A 22,500-nucleotide genomic window follows, 5' to 3' on the forward strand; every position below is an offset into this window, starting at 1 on the left:
TAAGAACAGGAAGCTGGTACAATGGTGTAAAGTGTACAAAGATGTGACAACGACAGAGGGAAAAACATTATCTCGTAAGCGAATTGTCTCAAAACGAACTGATTACGCATTTTATAAGCCATTCCTTGGGTAATAAACAGTTATACATGAATAGTGGGGGAAGGGTGGTGGTGGTGGGAAGAGAGCAAGGAAAGGGAGTTATTGATAATGAGACATTATATATTAATGAAATTGCTTACAGGAAAATTAACGAGACTTTCTAAGCAGCAGCACTAGCAGTGTTTGTAGTTGATCAATTCAAAGCTAAATCTAAACATTCTTGTTCAATGTATTGAGAACTGATATAAATATAGAAAACAGAGAAGTTCCTAATATATTGTAATTTGTAAGTAAATGGATCTTCATCAATTTCAGCGATGATCAACTAATCTACCTGTTCACTAAATGAATGCATAAATAGCTGAATATTCCACAGGTAGGTATATCTTTAATCCTTTTGCAGTACCATTAAATTCCATGGTTATTCCAGTAATGTGGTTAAATATCTACCAAAAACGGAACTGGTATTTTCTGCAGGTCAAATTGCCTCAGTGAACTTGACATAACTCAAAAACAACAAAAACAGTTTCAAACATGACATTCCTTAACAAAAGATAGATTGGTATATAAAACTGCCTCCCACAGTTAAGGTTGATGAAATTTTGAGTGGATATAATCTGCTTTCCATAATAAAAGGGTGAAGAGGATTTTCAGGCAGAACCAATGAGTCATGTATACTTGACACGGGTTCATATTTTGTGTTAAAGGTACAATCCAGTTAACAAACTTCCACAGTTTCCATAGTCTCAATTTCAGTAAGAGAGCTTACACTGACTTACAGCTGCAGTAAATGATATACTCTCCCTCATGGCTGTTAAACAAACTTCTTAATTGCAGAGTTATTATGAGTTGTCAGCTAGCTAAATGATTAATTATTTGTGAGGACACTGTATTTCATTATGCAACTATAATATACTATAGGTATATTAAAGACTTTATAAGTAAATACTGTGCCCTACTGTGTTAGCAGTGCTATTAAATCACTTTTTAAGCTCATCTCTACAGATTTTCTATAGAAATTACAGCCAGTACTGATTTCTTATAACGTTTTGTATCCAAATACATCTAATGTAAACAATGCAATCAAAGACAGAAAAATGGGTAACGGGTGTATATGCCATATTTCAGGAGTTCTTGCTCCTTCATCAGTGCCACATCCAACCCATTAACTATTCACCAACTCATTGCTTAAACAGCCACTAAATATAGTGGTGTAACACTATTGGATGGTTAATGGGTTGGATGTGGTGCTGAAGAAGGAGCAAGAATTCCTGAAATAAGTATATACAACTCCTCTCAAGGCATCCAACCCATGTCAGCATGGAAAATAGACGTTAAATGATGATGATAACCTTAAACTAGCTAAATGAATAGAAGGTGAGCTGTCAAGCCAATGGAAGAAGCTCTATGTAGATGCTTAATCAGCTGGAAATGGCAACAAAATTTTAACTTCATTATGCTACATCATCATCATCATTGTTTAATGTCTGTCTTCCATGCTGGCATGGGTGGGAGGGTTTGACAGGAGCTGGCGAGGCAGAAGCCTGCACCAGACTGTTTTGGCAGGGTTTTTACAGCTGGATGCCCTTCCTAACACCAACTACCAAGCATAAAAAGAAAGGAGGATAGTATAACTAGGACTAAATTTTTCCATGTTTTTAAAAAAGAGTGACACAGAGCAATGATGAAGAAATAACCTTTCATCTTGGGTTTAGATATCAACAAAAACTATTGTATGTTATATACATTATATAACACCACACAATATTAAGCATTACCTTTTGATATACCGAAGAATAAAACAATCATCAAAGCTTTAAAAGAATGTACTCAAAATTTTGTCATCACATTTATTGATGGTGTAGGTCAGGCATGGGCAACTTTTATTGAGAAGTGTGTTGCATGAGACATGGCTTGTCATCAGGCAGGCCACACTACTGAAAAAATACACCCCACAGTGCAGAAGAAACCTCGTCAGGTGACATAACATGTTTCTAAGTTACATTTCACTCATAGGTGTAACTGGATGATATTGGTAGTATTGGTGTATTGGTAGTAGACAGTTCTGAAATACATTGATGGAGCAAAATAACTGTGGTGTGTATTCAGAGCTCGACACATATTTGAGTGTGTCTGTATGTTTATTTACATTTTCCCTTCTCCAAAAATCAATGAGCTACAAGAAATGACATAGGAGATAAGTTGATTACATTGTCCCTAGTGATCAACTGGTACTTATTTTATTGACACCAAAAGGATGAAAGGTGATGTTGACCTTGGTGGAATGTGAAGTCAGAACATAAAGACGGATGAAATGCCACCAAGCATTTTGCCTTATGTGCTAATGGTTCTGCCAGTTCACCACCTTTGTTGATATAAATATTAAAACAAAAATGAAACAAAAAAATGTTCTAGTTGAAAGGTAAGGTTACAATAACAACATGAATAACAACCTAGATGTTTAGGCCTTTAATTAACTAAAGTAAAAAAAAAAAATCTGGAGAAACTTAATACAAGTTATTTCTGCATGATTGGTGATGCAACAATGCTAATAATAAATATGTGTCCAAATAAAATTGTCTTTGCTTTTTAGGATCACACACCACCCATGCTGAATAAAGCTTAGTAACATGTACCATGCTTTTTATATTTGTTTTAGGTGCCTGTGTAGTCCTGAGCATATGTAGATACTCATCTGCCTGTCTCACCATTTGATCCAATAGAAGAGAGAGAGAGAAAGAGAGAGAGAGAGCTGCATCAGCGCTCAAATGATAGTCATTTTCAGCTCAGCAGACTGGAGTAGTATGAAATGATGTACCTTGCTCAAGGACACAAACATGCTACTAGGTTCAAGAATTGAACTCATGATATTAAGATCATGAACTGAACACCCTAACTGCCAGGTCAGGCCAGGCACCTTCACGGTGGTTACGTAAAATAAGTGAAAGTAAATGATGTTACTTACTTTGCTTGGCGTTGATTGTTCTTGCATTTGGCCTAAAAATATAGAGAAAGACATTATGTAACAAGAGAGAGATATTCTATAATTAGGCAAATTATCTTGAGTAATAAGTTAAGTCAGTTTCTTATAGACTAAAAAATAAGGGCAAATGAAGAAGCCTCTACATGATCACTTGAGGTTCCTGAAATAACAACAAAACATCCCTTAAATAGTTTCACCATCGACTCAAAAAACAAAAAAATGATAAGGACACATTAGATGATGTCCACAATAAATGGTTTCTGCAACTAGAAGTTCTTCCTAAAGCCAGAAACTTTAGAGAATGTACTGGGTGCTTAATTTTGCAGCACTGGCAAAAGAGATTACTAGAATAAGGACCAAACTGAAAGAAGTCAAAATCCCTCTTGACTGAATGAGAGCGTAGTAGTGAGTGAGGTGGTTTTATGCCTGGTGTGAGAGGTTAAAATATGATAGAAGAACAGGTGTCTTGCTGTAGATACAAGGCCAATCACCATATTATGGTGGGTAGGCATAATTAGAGTGGTATTGGGAAGGGAAATAAGATTGTAGTGACAAAATGCCAAGGCACATGAAGGTGAGTTGAAAGTAGAATGGAGACTGGAGATTGAGAAGGATGTGTGGGTAAAGTTTGGAAATGTGAGAGGAAGGTGACAACAAGCGATTAGAAACAGGGGTCACAGCATGGCCAATAACATATACATATATATATATATATATATAGAGAGAGAGAGAGAGAGAGAGATAAAATAAATAACTCAGAGTGACTGGTGGATGTATGTGAACAACATAGACAAATACAGGTATATCAAACACTGTACAACATAAATTCTTGACTTATTAAAATTATCTCTGCCTCTAGAGGATGTGTCACACTTACCAAATGTAAATTGAGAATAACTTTATATGAGAAGGGGGGATAATCTTAAGTAGAACGATTTTCTCCAGAATTTACATGTCATTAAGGGAAAAGATTGGTTTATTGGAGACAAGTCAACATTCATGGATATGTGATTCTGCCTCAATACTTATATCTAGCAGCCAAAGGATATAGGTATATATACAAAAAGAGAACATATTTATGACCTGGTGTGTGCGTGCGTGCGTGTGTGTCTCTTCCTCTTCTCTTGGAAGTTGCACTCTGATTGTAAACAATGTCACCATTCATAGAGATAGTGTTTCTTGTTCCTAGTCTTTCATGAAAACATTTCCAACCATTGAGCTGTTCATTGTTCAACGGTTTTGAGGAAATATTATCTTGTATGGAAACAGGTGAGGGTTGTCTGCAGGAAGAGTTTCCAGCCATAAAAAAACCCTGCCATAACAGGTTTCATCAAGTCAATGTAGCATGGAAGAGTCGACATCAAAATTATGATATGTTATATATGGATGTTTGAGTGGATTCCAACTTGATTTAATCAGAAATCAAACATGGAAAGAGATAACTGTAAAACATTCAGACCAGAACCATCAAATTTTGCATTAGACTCTCCATCATTTATTAAGCTAACAACTTATGTGAAAGATATAAGCTAGAAGTCTATTAAATGAAGGCAATATTATCTAAGCTTTAAGCACTAACTATTTCCAGTTTGATCAGCTTGAAGTGAAATAAGTGAATAATTTACAAGTAGCAATCTTATCTTTTTTGGTATAAGACTATTCACAATGTTTACACTTTAGCACTGTTAAAAATTCAATTAAAACAACCAGGTAGCCACATTCAATACATTGATTAACAACATGTTTTCATCACATCTCAGAATGAACATGGCTGCTGTATTGTAATTAACGAACACAAGTTATTATTGAGCACTTGATGACCTTTCCTTTGAAGCAGTCGACTTGCATAACCTTTTTTTTTTGTAATTGATATCAACATGTCATGAAATAAGATCCTGTTTGATACCGTTGAACAGACAACTGGTTATTGAAAATGTGAAAATTAAATAAACTGAAATATTAATAGAATATGTGACAGTAAAAGTGAAAACAATAAAATAAATAAATGTAAAACATAAAGATTTTCACTTTAGTTTGATTTCTTTTGATTAGATATGAAGTTGAATTTTGTTGGAGAGTATAGAAAGTCAGATCAACCTTAGTATAGCACTGGTATATATTTTAGCAAACTCAATGAGATTTGAACTGCAAATACCAACAGATACTAAACATGAAACAATAAAATATTCTATGAAAATGACTACATCATATGATGAAGAAAGAAAGAGAAACAAAAACTGAGCAAGTCTAAAAGAGGGTGAGTGGAGGTAAAAAGAATAACCGGAAGAAGACAAAAAGAAATAAGAAAAAAGAACAAGTAGATTAAGAATATGTGTGTGGGTGTGTGTGTGCGTGAGATCATAATCAGCATCATTTAACATCCATTTTCTGTGCTGGCATAAGTTGGATGGCTTGACAGGCGTTGACAAGGTCTGGGTTTGCACCAGGTTACATAGTCTGTATGGCATGGTTTCTACAGCTAGATGCCCTTCCTGATGCAAACCATTTTAGAGTGTATTGGGCGTTTTTTAGATGGCACCATCACCAGTGCTTTTACATAGCATCACCACCAGTGCATTTTATGTGGCATCATATCACCAGTACTTTTTATGTGGCACCAGTGTGTGTGTGTGTGTGTGTGTGTGTGTGTGTGTGTGTGTGTGTGTGTATATATATATATATATATATATATATATACAGGGGATGGACAAAATAATGGAGACACTTAGCATCATAGCAGCATAATTTTGAAATATCTATAAAACCATCGAAAGCTTGTTTATTTTTGTTTTTTGATTTATTATTAGTGTTGCTTAATATGTTTTACTAAAATTGCTGTTTCTTTTCAGATATCATCAGAAAAAGGTAATTAAAATTCATTCAAATGACAGATCTATCGGACTTTCAAAGAGGTCAAATTGTTGGTGCTCGTATGGCAGGTGCTAGCATAATGAAAACAGCCGAAATGTTTGGTGTATCAAGAAGTACTGTCTCAAAAGTAATGACAGTCTTTGAGAAAGAGGGAAAAACCTCCTCATCAAAACAAAACACCAGAAGAAAACCAAAACTTTCAGATAGGGACCGTCGGATGCAAATTGTTAGAAAGGATCACAAAAATACAGCTCCCAAAATTACTGCAGAGCTTAATGGCTACCTCGAGAACCCAGTTTCCACAATAACTGTTCACTGGCAGTTGCACAAAGCTGGATTTCATGGGAGGGCTGCAATCAGAAAACACGTTGCAAAGTGATCAGAGTGGAGTAAAAACCTACAGAATTAGTCCCTGGAGTAGTGGAAGAATGTTATTTTCTTGGACAAGTCATCCTTTACTTTATTTCTGACCACCAGCCGAGCATGCGTGTGGAGACAGCTAAAAGAAGCATTTGACTCAGACTGCCTTCTTCCAACATGGAGGAGGATCTCTGATGATCTGGAGGGTTATATCTTGGAAATCTGCCAGCCCAGTGGTTTCTCTTCATAGCAAAATGAATAATCAAGACTATTTAAGCATTTTATCTGATCAAATTCATCCTATTTAAGCATTTTATCTGATCAAATTCATTAGGATGATAATGCACTAATTCACACAGCTAAAGTTGTTACTGAATGGCACGAGGAACATTCTGGTAAAGTTGAACATCATATCTGGCCAGCACAGTCCCCAGATCTCAATAATATTGAGCATTTATGGTGCATTTTAGAAAAACAAGTAAGGAGTTAATATCCTCCACCATCATCACAAGAACTGGAGACTGTTTTAGCTGAAGAATGGACAAAAATTCCTTTCGAAACAATTCAAACTTTGTACGAATCTATACCTCGTAGAATTCAAGCTGTAATTACTGCCAAAGGCAGTTGTACTCCATGTTTAAATAAATTTGTTTGAAACTTTAAGGTGTTTCCATTATTTTGTCCAACCCCTGTATATACACATCTACCTATGTAAGTATTTGTTACAATCTTAATTTTACATATTGTTTGTAATTACTATTATTGTTACAATTCTGACGATGTAAGGAGTTTTCTCTCAAATGCTGGTGAAAGAAATTTGCACTTTATTTCAATATCTTCTGCTTCACATTTATGTCATACATTGATTTCTTTGGTAAATAAAAGATTGGGGAAGTAATGACATTCATGCCTGTTACTAGAATAAAAAGGACATAAGTGAAGCACATTGAACTGAGATTCAGCATGGAATCACAGTCACCAGGACTTGCTTCAAATTCTAACAGAGGCTGTATTTTACATGGTCACTTATTCCATTCATTGATCACCATTTTACAAGAAAAATATGTTTAGAGAATCTTCAACTGTTTTTAAGAAATAGCTATTGCACAAGCCAGTCTTTTATCTTTTCTTTTTATCAATCAAAGGACTGCGTCCATGCCAGGGACCTGAGACTACATGGTGGCAAAGCTAGCTTCTTAACCACACAGTCATACCTGTGCTTAGGCACTGCATTATTAGTTTTTTTTTTTTAGATATTGAGGAACAGAAATTATTATTAAATATCAAATAAGACGGGTCTTTTATGCAGTCCCTCAATTTTGTTAAATATAGCTGCATAAATGCCTTCAACAAACTTCCTACTGTCTTTATATTAGGGCCATGTGATTTAGTTTCAACATCATGACAACATGTTGCACACTAAAAATAAAAAGGCCACAGATAGAATGCTGATCAAAGACATCTTCAGTCAGTTAACTCGGTGACGTAGTTTTACTCCAATACACCTGTTATGTGTAACTAGTAGGAAGACTCACCAACAGCAATTTACCAAGCAACAAATTAAATATTTATTACTCCCAAAATTTATCTTAAAAATATGAAAACATTGATCAAAAGCAATGGGAAGAGGCTCACTAGCATATTCATTGTCATTGGGTTAGATGCAGATGTCTCATATAGAACACTACTATTAGCAACTACTTTTGGTCCATCACATGTCTTTAATGCTGCAGTTGAGGTAGAGGGTTACTGTGCCCACACCTGAATGGAATGAAATGCTGAAATACCATAATTTTCATTGGTCAATTATATTTTGAATCTTGTGACATTTGAAATGTTCAAGCGAGTTGGGCCACAAGTAAGATTTTGCCACTGTTGGCATCTCATTTCCTCAAGTATCAGATGATATCCAGGAAGGAGACCTAGCTGGCCTAGCACTTCAGCCTCAAAATCACCTGAAGTACTGCCACAAATGTTCTGAGTGGCCTTAAAAATTATTAGAGAGGAAAATCCTTGGTGCAATGTATAATGAAGGGAGTGTACATGCTTTTTTTAAATATTTATTTACTTGTTTTTATTTCAACTCAATTTTTACCATTTTTGCTTTTACTTTGGCAAATTGGGATTACTAAAGACTTTTAAATGAGACGTCATGAGCTAATCCTCTCAGGTTCATAGCTCATAACGAACTTGTCTATTCTTTAGGCACAGTCAAAATATTTTCATCTCTTCAATGGAATTGCTTGCTAATTGCTAAATTATTGGTTGGTGTACTGCTGTTGTGAACATTGTGGAATTGCCGTTGGTGAATATTATACACATGCACACATATTGTGTCACTGAAGACTAGGTCTATGAATACACTTGTGCTATATTCCAAGCAAGAAAGCCTATTAATTCTTCCATTCTGTAACAAGGTTTCAGGACAAAGAAAAACAAACAAACCAGCTTTTACATTCTATGCCATAATATAAAGCCAGTGAGACACTTCAATTGTCTTAAATGGCTTGTTTCGGGTTAAACAACAACAAAAATATCAATATCATTTTATAACATAAAAGCTATAATTCCTTTACTCAGCCTTTCCTTTTCATTTCTGATATCATATATTTTGTGAACAATGGTACCATTAGTTACAGATTTTTAATAAGCCAACTGCTGGTTCACTGCATTTCTGTTAAAATGAAAGATAACAAGGGAACTGTGCAAGAAGGGCAGAACAAATCTCAGGAAGTGATGTAGTTTTGTTTTATTGACAATTTTCTCACCAATATATTTAAATAAGTGTGTGTGTGTGTGTATACACACTTTATTTGTGGATTAAAAGGTTACCAATGATTTTATGCAAAGGGAAATCTCTTTACAATTTTCAAGCATACCATATGGGAACCTTGATACATGTTTCCATTTTGGATGAGAATACACAAAGTTACAGGCAACTCTATGAGATTTTGAAAAAATAAATATACAGAGCATGGGCGGTAAGTTATAAGGAAATCTAAACTGTTGTCCCCTTTCCAGTTAGCCCTGGATTTTTGCAAGGAACTACATTTACCTTGGATTAATTCTTTAATTATCTTATGTGAGAAGGCTCATGCACATTCAAATCTATAAATATAAATGCATACACATGTACACACAAAGGTGGCGAGCTGGCAGAAACGTTAGCACACTGGGCGAAATGCTTAGCGGTATTTCATCTGCCGCTATGTTCTGAGTTCAAATTTTGCTGAGGTCAACTTTGCCTTTCATCCTTTCGGAGTCGATTAAATAAGTACCAGTTACACACAGGGGTTGATATAATCAACCTAAAACGTTTGTCTGTCCTTGTTTGTCCCCTCTGTGTGTAGTCCCTTGTGGGTAGTAAAGAAATAACACATGCACACAGACATGCACAGGCACATACACACAGACATACACAAATACCAGTGTTTGTGTGACACATACACACAAACAAACACACAAGCATATACACACACACACACACACACACATACGATAGGCTTCTTTCAGTTTCTGTCTAACAAATCCACTCACAAGGGTAGAGTAGGAGACTGACCCCATGATCACATAATTGGGAAGCAAGCTTCTCAGCCACAGTCACAACTGTGGCTATATATACTGTATGTTAAGGCAGTGAGCTGGCAGAAACGTTAACATGCCGGGTGAAATGCTTAGTAATATTTTGTCTGTCATTACATTCTGAGTTCAAATTCTGCCGAGGTCGACTTTGCCTTTCATCCTTTCAGGGTCAATAAATTAAGTACCATTTGCATACTGGGATCAAACTAATCGACTGGCCCCCTCCCCCAAAATTTCAGGCCTCGTGCTAGAGTAGAAAAGAATATATATATTGTACTTATTCTTTCTTCCTTTCTTTTTTCTTCTTATCTATAATATAAATTGAACATGGGCGACCGTTGTATTCTTTCTTGTCTTGAGGTTCACGGCCAAACGGCTGGGTGGATTCGCGTGAAAAATGGCACACATGTGGGGATGGGTGCATAGATTGGAAAACACTTTGTATCTTTTCCTAGTCCCCATAGTTACCGAAAAAAATCGATTAAAACAACCTGCGTGCGTGCATGTATGTGAGTGTGTGTCACTGAAGCCATTCACACATACAAACATACATAACCACACTCTCTCGGTTTTTCCCTGTCAATCACTCACTACAAAAACTGAATGGAAAATTTCAGTTATCTCTCTCTCTCTTTCTTTCTTTCTTTCTCTCTCATATACACACACACTATCAACATTACTCTCTCTGTCTTGCACACCCCATCAAACAAACACACACACACAGACATATGCATGCACATTGATTCTTCCGTCTCACGCAAACTTCAAAAGTTCAGTCATAAAACTGTCCATGTCTCTTTTCATTAGACTCCAACTTCAAAAGATCCCCTTTCCCCAAAACACATATTAAAAAAATATTTTCACTTGTCCGGCCATTGATCGAGAGATAAAACACAAACCACCTCCTACTGACTGCAAAACTCCCGCCAAATTAGCTGCAAAAAGCACACGCACACATACACACACGTCCAATACAATAGATCTCACATACATTTTCGTCTTCAACAGGTATGTATCTATTCTGTAATATAAATTGTTTTTCTATAAGCGTATAACATTTACTTATTCCATACTTCTTCACTTAGCTTTTATCTTCACTTTTCTTAAATGAGACATGCCTGCTATTAATTCGTACAGCTTCATTTTCTGTTAAAGCAATTCTTAACGTCAACTTCTTAATGCTTCTTCTATATTTTCCTATCGCCCATACTTACCGAGAACAGCAATTAAAACTTTTTCTAATGCAATTCCCCTTTCTTCGACCATTAACACAATCAGTTCCTCACACACCTTGAACTTTCTCAGTCAAACTACATAATACGTAGAATTGGGGCATTAATACAGTAGGGAGATTTGGCTGCTATGGAAAGTTCCGAGGTGGGGGAGGAATTGCTTCGTGGAAAGATCCGAGGGGGAAATTATTCCCTGGAAAGTTCCGAGGATTTTGGAAAGTTCATGGAAACTTCCTAGGATGAGCTACTTCTTGGAAAACTTCCGAGGATGGAACTTCCTGCAAAGTTTCGAGGGATTCATGGAAAGATCCGAGGATTTTCCTGGAAACTCCGAGGATTTAAGGTAGACTCCCTGGAAAATTCCGAGGATTTCCTATAAATTACGATCGACTTCCTGAAAAATTCCAAGGATTTCCTGGAAAGTTCCGAGGATTTAAGATCGACTTCTTGCAAAATTCCGAGGATTTCATGGGAAGTTCCGAGAACAAGCTACTTCCTGTAAAGTTCCGAGGATTTCCTGGAAACTTCCGAGGAGATGTGGAGGAATTACTTCCTGGAAATTTCCGAGGTGATGTATTTATTTCTTGGAAACTTCCAAGGAATTGGAGGGTAGGAATTACTTCGGAGAAAGTTCTGAGGAATTACGCCCTGTAAAGTTTCAAGGAAATGGTAAAAAGCGTGGAATTACTACCTGCAAAGTTCCAAGGAGAGTGAGGAAGGGTAGGTGTTATTTCCTGGAAAGTTCCATGGAAGGGGAGGAATGGAAGGAATTACTTCCTGGAAAGTTCCAAGGCAGGGAAGGAATTACTTCCTGGAAAGTTCCGAGGAAGTTGAGGAATTACTTCCTGGAAAGTTCCGAGGAAGTTGAGGAATTACTTCCTGGAAAGTTCTGATGAGGGGCGCCCATTATGCTGCTGCGAAATTTGGATGCTCCAATAATGTGTAACGGCATGTGCATGATAATCAAAATTTATACTTCCGAGTTTTACAGGCAACCATCTTGAATGGACGCTGGTCTAGATGTTCTTATAACTCCAATGTCCCTCCCTCCCTCCGAAACAATCTACAAGTTTAAGTGGCTTCAATTTCCTATCAAACTCTCCTTTGCAATGGCAATAAATTAGGCACAGGGTCAATCATTGCAAATGGTTGGTTTAAATCTCACGGTCAGCATTACGTTGGATGCTCCCGTGTTGGCAGGCCACAAAGTCTATACATTTGTGCATCAGAAGGGAAAACGAGAAACGTTGCCTACAAAGAAGTACTCCACTGAAAAGACGGCATTTCTTCACGTTTTCCAATTCACCCCAGTCATCTGCCGCCTCGAAAGCTTCTTACTTGCCGTGCCAGCCAACGTATGTCAATGACGCACAACTTCACTCATTCAGTCTATCTCTCTTTCTCACAGTCTTTCTCTCTAACATACACACACACACACACACACACGCACACGCACATCCATTTCATATATCTTTTAATTTCTGCTCTCTGCAAATAAAATTTTTACGGATACAACTGCTTACAAAAATTGTGATTAATGTATAATGTTCATAAATAAATGTTTTAATGATTATACAGACGTCCAATAGAATAGCTCTCAGAAACAGACTACGTACAAATTCTTTCTTCACAACTCCTGAAGCCATTTTCTGACAGGGGGTGATGAAATTCTCATACAGCTAGAGGCTCCAATCGAAACAGGGGACCCGAAATGATAAGGTTGAGAAATGCTGTTATAGATTATGCCTAACCAAAAACGATCACAGCCACATCATCCAAACAGGCCGGGTGAAACCGGGTTTAGCTGCTAGTTATTATATATGCAAAACCTTTCAATCTGCATAACATACAGAGGGGTCATTTGTAAAGCATCATTCAGTGAAAGGGAACACTGAGTCACAAAAGGCTGAGAACCACTGCTTTAGATTATATATCTAATGTTGAAAAAAACATGTTACTTATATAAAAAGGTCTTTTGTTTCACTCTTTTAATTCAATGCATTATATTTAAAACAGAGTAGGGATACATTCATTGATGTACTAATTATAAAGTAAATAGTCAACGTCAATGCATTCAATATATTTCCTTAAAATAATAACCAGAAGAGAAATACACTTTCAAACTGTATTCCTTGTTATAGTAAATGTTACATAAAACTCTTCATTGCTAAAAATCCATTCGTCCTTTGAAAGCAACCAACTGTCACTCCTCCTACCAATCAAAATATTATATAAAAATACAATCTAAAATATATCTTGAATAGTTTTAAATTTAATTTAATTTTTTTCTTTTTCTTCTTTTTGCTAAGAAGACTTAATGCAAAGAAATAGAAGGAAGTGTATGTTGAAAGCTGTGTAATTATTATGGTCTAGTGAATTATTGTCTGGTTCCAATCTGAATATAATTAGCTATATTTGGTAAGTGGGAAAGCAGAAAACCTGTATTAAAAATGAAAACATGAAAAAAAAAAAGGGAAAATAAATAAATAAATAAATAGTTAATTCTTCGAAGATCTTTAAATAGGAAAGTTTCCAATTGATGTGGAAACTGTTCATTATGACAAAACATTTTCCATCTAATTGGTTGCATTCCCAAGCCTTTGTAATTTTATTGTGCTATATGATGTCAAAAAGAAAGAAAAATAAAAGGAAAAAACAAAAACAAAACATTTCTGGTGCAATTATAGATGAGAAAAATTGATTCTATAAAATAAAAATAGTAAAAATTGAAACTTTGTAAATGGGGGAAAAGAAAGTAAGTATAATTCTGTGAAAGCCATCAAGAACAGCAATAATGTAATATAATGTATGTTTGTGAATGTGTGTGCATATATGTACTGTACATAACATACATGTATGTATCTTTTACTTGTTTCACTCATTAGACTGTGGCCATGCTTGGGCACTGCCTTGAAGCGTTGGGTTAAACAAATCAAGCCCAGAATGTATTTTTTTTAAAGCCTAGTACTTATTCTGTCAGTCTGTTTTTGCTGACACTGAGCTAGAGAGATTGAAACAAACCAACACTAGTTGTCAAGTGGGGGAGGGTCAAACATGCACACACAACACACACAAACATCTATATATGTACAGCAGGCTTCATTCAGTTTCTGTCTACGAAATCCACTCACAAGGCCTGGAGCTATAGCACAAAACACTTGCCCAAGATGCCACATGGTAGGACTGAAGCAAAAATTGTGCCACTGGGAAGCAAATTTCTTACCACACAACCATGCCTGCACCTATATGTATATATGTGTGTGAGTGAGTGTGTGTGTGTGTGTGTGTGTGTGTGTGTGTGTGTGTGTGTGTGTGTGTGTGTGTGTGTGTGTGTGTGTGTGTGTGTGTGTGTGTGTGTGTGTGTGTGTATGTATGTATGTATGTATGTATGTATGTATGTATGTATGTATGTATATATATATAATAAATATATATATATAATATATATATAAATATATATATACATATATATCAAAACTCTTGATTGGACTATATCAGGTGGAGGAGAAGAGCCATGCAAGGATCGTGAAGAGAGCACAGCATAAAGACGGAAAGTCATGGTGGTGCTCCAGCATGACCACAACCACTTGGCTGAAACCCATAAATAAATAAATATATATATATATATAATATATACAAGAATAAGGGCAGAGAATCGTCAATTAATAATAGAATTAATAATTAACAATTTTGCCAAGTAGTTCAGTATGAAAAAACCTTTATCGGTAAAACCATTTATCATCATAAATATACAGGGATTAGCATTGAGTTGCTTCTCCAACATACTGAAAATTTAGAAATAGCAGTCAAAGAACTACTGATCAATGGAACAGCCTGCTCGTGAAATTAACGTGCAAGTGCCTGAGCACTCCACAGACATGTGTACCCTTAACGTAGTTCTCGGGGATATTCATCGTGACACAGTGTGACAAGGCTGACCCTTTGAATTACAGGCACAACAGAAACAGGAAGTAAGAGTGAGAGAAAGTTGTGGTGGAAGAGTACAGCAGGGTTCGCCACCATCCGCTGCCAGAGCCTCGTGGAGCTTTAGGTGTTTTCGCTCAATAAACACTCACAACACCCGGTCTGGGAATCGAAACTGCGATTCTATGACCGTGAGTCCGTTGCCCTAATCACTGGGCCATTGCTCCTCCAATATATATATCTATGTATATATATACATGTATGGCACATGGCTCAGTGGTTAGAGTGTCAGGCTCACAATCATGAGGTAGTGAGTTCAACTCCTGGACCAGGCTGTGTGTTGTGTTCTTGAGCAAGACAATTTATTTCACATTACTCCAGATCACTCAGCTGTAGAAACAAGTTGTTTCGGCCAAGTTGTTTCGGCCAAGTTGTATCGGCCAAGTTGTATCGGCCTTTGCCTTTCATTTGAATAACATCAGTCCATGGAGAAGGGAGGCTGGTATGCATGGGGGATTGTTGGTCTTCCATAAACAACCTTGCCTTGACTTATGCTTTGGAGGGAAACTTTCTAAGTGCAATCCCATAGTCATCCAGTGAGTTGGCAGCATCATTACAGCAGCAGACAAAATAACCTTGCACTATTTGCACCACCTCTTTACATTCTCATTTGGTATAAAATCCTGCCACGGTCAACTTAGCCTCGCCCCCACTTGGGGATCACTACTATAAAGTAACAGTTGAATACTGGGGTCAATGCTGTCAACTGGTTGCTCCCCTCAGATTTGCTGAACTTGTGTCTAAATCAGAAATGACTACTATAGCCTGGCTCTCTGTTGATTAAGATGATGAATGTTCCAGTTGATCAAGAGAACAGCCTGCTTCTGAAATTCATGTGCAAGTGGCTAAGTGCTCCACAAACATGCATGCCCTTAATGTAGTTCTCAGAGAGATTCAGGTGACACAGAGTGACAAGGGTGGCTCTTTGAACATCAGATACAATTCAATTTTATTAGCTGAGTGGAATGGAGCAATGAGAAATAAAGTGTCTGGCTCAAGGACACACTGCACTACTGGGAATCAAACACATGGCCTTATGATTGTGAACTGAATACCCTGGCCACTAAGCCATTCACCACCTCAGAAATAATTATTATAACATCCATTACTATTATTGTCATAGAAAAGATTATTATAACATCCATTACTATTATTGTCATAGAAATGATTATTACAACATCCATTACTATTATTGTCATAGAAAAGATTATTATAACATCCATTATTATTATTGTCATAGAAATGATTATTATAACAATAATAATAATGGATGAAGATTGAGTGTTTAATAAGAAATTTGCTTCACAATTATGAAACCCAGGGTTAAATTGCACTATATAACATCTTAGCCAAACACCTCTTACTGTAGCTAAGGCTTGACCCAAGTCTATGAGTAAAATTGAGTAAACAGAATCTGTGGAAGCCCTTCAGATGGGCTGTACATTTAACATAGAGTCAACTTTGTCATAGGCTGTGATGTGCTCATTCTGGTTAAGAATCTGACTTTGCAACCATGAGATTTTGGGTTCAGTCCCACAGCATGGCATCTTGGGTAAACATCTACTATAGCCCCAGGCCAACCAGTGCTTTGTGAGTGAACTTGGTGGAAGCAAACTGAGAGGAAGCCTATTGAATGCAAGTGCATGTGTGTTTGTCCTGTCACATGGCAACCAGTGTTGGTTTGTTTATGTTCCCATAACTCAGTAGTTAGACAAAAGAGCCCAACAGAAGAAGTACCAAACTTAAAAGAAAGGGTTGATTTGTTTGACTAAACCTAGTATGGCCATACTTCAATGACTGAAACAAGTAAAAAATAAAGGATATACATTCACTTATAAATACAGCATACACACATGTGCATGGATGGATAGATGGATGTATAGATAGACAGACAGGTAGTTAACCAAATTTAAAACATTTAGGATTACAATTTACTGTCAAGTTTTTAGTACTGTGTTCTTTCTACTTGTTTGTACTTTAGTACAGTAAATTTATCACACAGACACACACACACACACACACACACACACACATTGAGAGCGTAACTGTGAGAATAAGATTAGGCTGGGGAAAGTTCAGAGAGCTCCTACCCCTGCTAGCAACACAGAGCCTCTCTCTCACAATGAAAGGCAGATTGTTTGATGCCTGTGTGCGAACAGCTATACTACACGGCAGTGAAACACGGGCTATGACAGATGAGGACATGTGTAGACTTGAGAGGAATGAAACCAGTATGCTTTGCTGGATGTGCAATGTCAGTGTGCATGTTCGACAGAGTGTAAGCATCTTGAGAAAAAAGTTAGGCATGAGAGGATTCAGATGTGGTGTACAAGAGAGACGACTGCGCTGGTATGGTCATGTGATGCATATAGACGAGGACAGCTGTGTAAAGAAGTGCCAATCTCCAGCTGTAGAGGGAACCTGTGGTAGAGGTAGACCCAGGAAGACATGGGACGAGGTGACAATGAATCTCAGAGGCAATGATTAGTGACTGAGACCTTTGGCATTGTACTCTGCTTAAGAGGACCCATCAAGCCACGTGCACCTGTGCTGGTGGCATGTAAAAAAAAATCAACCTTTGAATGTTGGGCCCCATGGAGGTAAAATGGCCGAGTTCCTTTTGAACATTGGGCCTCATGGAGGCAGAGTGGCTGAGTTCCTTTCGAGTGGGCCTCATAGTGGTGAGGTGGCTGAGTTCCTTTTGAATGCTGGGCTTCATGGAAGCAATGACCAAGACCTTTGGCATTATGTTGTGCTTGAGAAGAAGACCCATCAAGTCAAGCAAAATAGCAGTCATGGCAGATACCAGTGTCACACAAATGGCACCCGTGCTGGTGGCACGTAAAAGCACTCTTTACATTCTAGGAGTGGTTGTCATTAAGAAGGGCATCCAGCTGTAGAAAACCATATCAAATCAGACTGGAGCCTGGCACAGCCTTCCAGTGTACTAGCCCAGTCAAACCATCCAGCCCATGGACAATGGATGTTAAATAATGATGATGTATAAGTGCAGGCATGGCTGTGTGGTAAGAAGTTTTCTCTCCAACCACGTGGCTCAGAGTTCAGTCCCATTGTGTCTTTTACAATAGCCTCGAGCCAATCAAAGCCTTGTGAGTAGATTTGTTAGATGGAAACTGAAAGAAGCCTGTCATATGGGCATGTGAGTGTGTCTGTGTTTGTCCACCACTGCTTGACAAATGGTGTTGGTGTGTTTATGTCCCTGTAACTTAACACTTCAGTAAAAAGACACTGACAGAATAAGTATCAGGTTTAAAAACAGAAAATAGGTATTGGAAGTCATTTCATTCGACTAAAAATTCAAGGAAGTGCACCAGCATGACCACAGTCTAATGACTGAAACAAGTAAAGGACAAAAGATATACACACACATAAATGTACAAGTCTTTTTCTTTTATTTGTCTGAATAGATGCTCAAAATCATTTTAGCTGAGATTGCTTAATATTTAAATTTTTCAGTTTAGATTGTTGTAGATTTTGAAGGAAAAAGTGGACAGGAAGAGAAATGATATAATTTTGGAGAAGTTTTTGGGAAATAGTAAAATTATTAAAAAAAAAATTAATGTTTAATTCTAATGTGCTGTTTTGTTAACTTTGTGAAATGTTAATTTTAAAAAAAATCAAACTGATTTTTGCTAACTGAATACTACAAGTCATCATGAATTATTATGCATAATTTAATTCTCATGCCTCTACTAAATTTCAGCAAGTAAAAATATAAAAATATTAATATGCCACTTGAACAAATAGTGGAAGTACAATGTAAAGAAAAGCTTTATATCTTTTCTTTTGTCTATTTTATCTTGACCTAAAGTGATTTTATAGGAATCAACCAAGTTATTGCAGTGTTTTGTTTTAGGCTTATTTCTTTCTCAAATAATGGTTTGAAAAACTAAAAATTTTTCCACAAGGCTAATTGTTCCATAATTTGGCATATGAAATTGGATGAGGTTATTTTTTTCCCCCCTCTGCTTATAAACTGGCTGCAAAGTTTGAAGGATTGTTCTTTATTCTTATAATGATGTTGTTGATATAAGACTATAAATCTCATATTTATATAAGTAAACAACATTGTGATGTTCATGACTTTGCCAAGACTAACAGTTCCAACTAGGAATGAGCACTGAAGTTACTGGCTTAATTTGTTCCAAATCTTCCTCCTGTTCAGCTACCACAACCGCAACTCACCCAACCTTGTTTCTAATGATTTCTTAAGTAGTTACAAAGCTACATATTTTGGGGAGGATGTGTAGTTACCAATTTATTTGACTGATACTTCACAATGAATACCAGGCAAATAAATTGCAGTACTTGATTTGTACCTACAATTTTAGTGTACAACAACAACAACAACAAAAATGTTGGTAAAAACAAGTCACCCTGTAAGTATAGACAGGTGAATACAAAAGAGATGGTGCAGAACCACACATGTGGATATTCATTAGTGTGTAGGGGAGGCAGAAGAGGAAAGCTAAACTTTTATTGCTGTTTCAAAGTGCAGCTCTTCCCAAGCATAAGATTGTCATTTCTGGAAGGGTTGAGAAGCAGCGGTTGTGATGTTGCAGATCACAGACAGCAAAATGAAGGTGGGAGTGGTTTAGAGAATTTAATTGTTTGGTAATGAGTAGAAATGAGTTGTTGCAATTTGATTATATTTTGCCTCCAACTAGCCACTCACACAGCTTGCCCTCATGCTTCACCACCAACCATATTCCTTTTCCTCCACTGTCTCTTCTCCAACCACTCCAGTGTACCATTTTACATTAGTTCCACATCCATCAGACCAGTCCCATTGTCTGTCACATCTTTCTTGAACAGCTTCTCCATTCTTCCAGATATAACAACACTCTGGATGCCCATCTTATACACATCTCTTTCACCTCTTGCCACACCCAACTTGGATTACTTTCTTATTCCAGCTCCCATTGCAGAACATAATCACTTTGTGCAGTTCTGTTCTTCTCCATCACTGACTACTTCACTTACACCACAAAAAAATGTAATCTGCTGCATTAAATGCCAAATTTGTGATTTGTTGTATACAAGAGAAACTGTTCAGAGATTAGCAAGTTGGATCTGTGACAAAATAGCAATGAATTACTTAATCTTTTCATCTGTCATTTCAATTTTTCAAACTACTCCCAGCTTCATGTAACTGTCAGCAGTCTCCTATAAGACCATGTGTCTGCTGCTTTATAACTCTTTCAGGAATAACAGTTAATCTTCCATCAGGGACAGCTACTATTGATGTAGCAATAACTGATTAACTTCCCTCTTTGTCAATCCACACACACACACACACACACATACTGATACATGTTCATGCATGTATTTTAACTCTGTCCTGCTTCCACTCACTTCACAATCACATATACCTTGTTGAAGACAAAAATTCCCTTTTTGTCACCATCTACACTCATACACACCATTCATACATGTTGTTATGTCAATATAATTCACACTCGAAGGTGGTGAACTGGCAGAATGTTTCGTGGTGTTTCATCCATATTTATAGACGAAATGTTCAAATTCCACTGAGGTCAACTTTACTTTTCATCCTTTCAGGGTTGATAAAATAAGTACCAGTTGAGCACTGTGGTTGATGAAGTTGGCTTACCCTGCTCACCTGAACTTGCTGGCCTTGTGCCAAAGTTTGAAATCAATATTATTCACACTGTGATTGCTTTAGTGGCCTTATGGGTATGAAAGCAGGGACATAATAGCCAAGTGGAAGTTTCAATTCTTACCAGGAAACACATCTTTTCAGGAGGCAAGCTGGCAGAATCATTAGAACGCAGAGCTAATTGCTTCGTAGCATTGCGCCTGTCTCTATGTTCTATGTTCAAATTCTGCTGAGGTCAACTTTGTCTTTCATTACTTTCAGGGTTGATAAACCAAGCACCAGTTGAGCACTGAGGTCAACATAATTGATGTATCCTCTCCCCCCAAATTACTGGCCTTGTGCCAAAACTTGAAACCAATATTACTCACACTGCTTCAACCTCCCACCTTCTCTGCTCTCTATCAAGCACTATTCAGAGGTTTTTGTTATTGGTTTTGCCAGAAATATCCATTTAGCAATAATTTGCTATGCTGGTTCTTTAAAGACATGCATATTTTTGTTCTCTGAACACTTTATATCTCTTCTTTACTTGTTTATTCTGACAAAAGATAAATTATTTGAAAGGTTGATCTCTTCCTTTCCCTCACAACATAATGCATTGGTTTTACATGGTAATTATTTTATTTTACTACATCGGTGCAGGTAGGACTTTCTAGTAAGGAGCTTGCTTCCCAACCACATGGTTCTGGGTTCAGAGCCACCATGTGGCACCTTGGGACTGAGTCTTCTACTATAGCCTCAAGCCAACTAAAGCCTTATGAGAAGATTTGGTAGATGGAAACTGAAAGAAGCCCTTCATATATGTGTGTGTGTGTGTGTGTGTCCATAACTTAGTGGTTCAGTAAAAGAAACTAATGGCATAAGTACCAGGCTTAAAAAAAAAAACACTGGGATCAATTCATTCAACTAAAAATTCTTCAAGGTGGCGCTCCATCCAGCATGGCTGCAGTCCAATGAACGAAACAAGTAAAAGATAAAAAGATATATCTTGTTTGTTATTGATCACTTATCTGGTTTAGAAATTAGCTTTGTTAACATGCTGATTTGATCTTGCAGGCCAGTGAATTAAATAAGTATTTCCTGCAATAGCCTTGGGTCGACCAATATCTTGTGAGTGAAACTTGGTAGGCAGAAACTCTGTGGAAGACTGTATTATTGTATTGTAATTTCAAAATCTGTTTATTTGCAATCTGAGTTTAACTGTGAAACTAATTAAGGTCAGCTTATGGTATGACAGCCAAAAATATCAGTCTCATGTTTGCCAATGTTATTCCTGGAGGCAAACTAGCATATCTTTTTTAGGAAAACCTTAGATAAAGTGAGTCTACGGATTATAGAAGCAGAAAGATCAGTGACCCCCACCTCCGCCAAAAAAAATCCCTGATCTGTACATCATACTCATTTGAAAGAATCTCTGTATGGATAGGAACTCTATAGTGTCTAGAATAAACCTACAGGTAAACTATTAGATTAGGAATGTAGTCTGTAGTAGATGTACAGAAGGATGGTGCAGAAACAGGACAATTACATACATAGGCAAGCAGATAAGTGAACACTGGTGGGAACTTGAGGAGGGAAAAGTTTGTCGGTGCTCTATCAACAAGCTTACTTAGAACATGGAGGATTAGTTGACAACATAGATGTTAGGATCTTATTAACAGAAAACAGACACAACACTCAAATAGATTACAGAAGCCACATGCATAATAGAAGATAGACAAAGCTTCAACAAAAATCATGAATGGAGT

General features: G+C 37.0%; 1 protein-coding gene across 2 annotated transcripts in view; it reads right to left on the bottom strand.

Annotated features, from left to right (window-relative positions):
* LOC106871865 (gamma-1-syntrophin) overlaps positions 1-22,500 on the bottom strand; it is a 250,909-nt gene that overhangs the window by 39,061 nt on the left and 189,348 nt on the right. For both annotated transcript variants that reach the window (XM_089358802.1, XM_089358803.1), the window contains one exon: positions 3,065-3,096. In XM_089358802.1, coding sequence (XP_089214928.1) covers positions 3,065-3,096 — 32 coding nt within the window. The remainder of the gene's footprint in view (positions 1-3,064; positions 3,097-22,500) is intronic.

Source organism: Octopus bimaculoides, chromosome 10, assembly GCF_046866305.1.
Source record: "Octopus bimaculoides isolate indiv1 chromosome 10, ASM4686630v1, whole genome shotgun sequence".
NCBI lineage: Eukaryota > Metazoa > Mollusca > Cephalopoda > Octopoda > Octopodidae > Octopus > Octopus bimaculoides.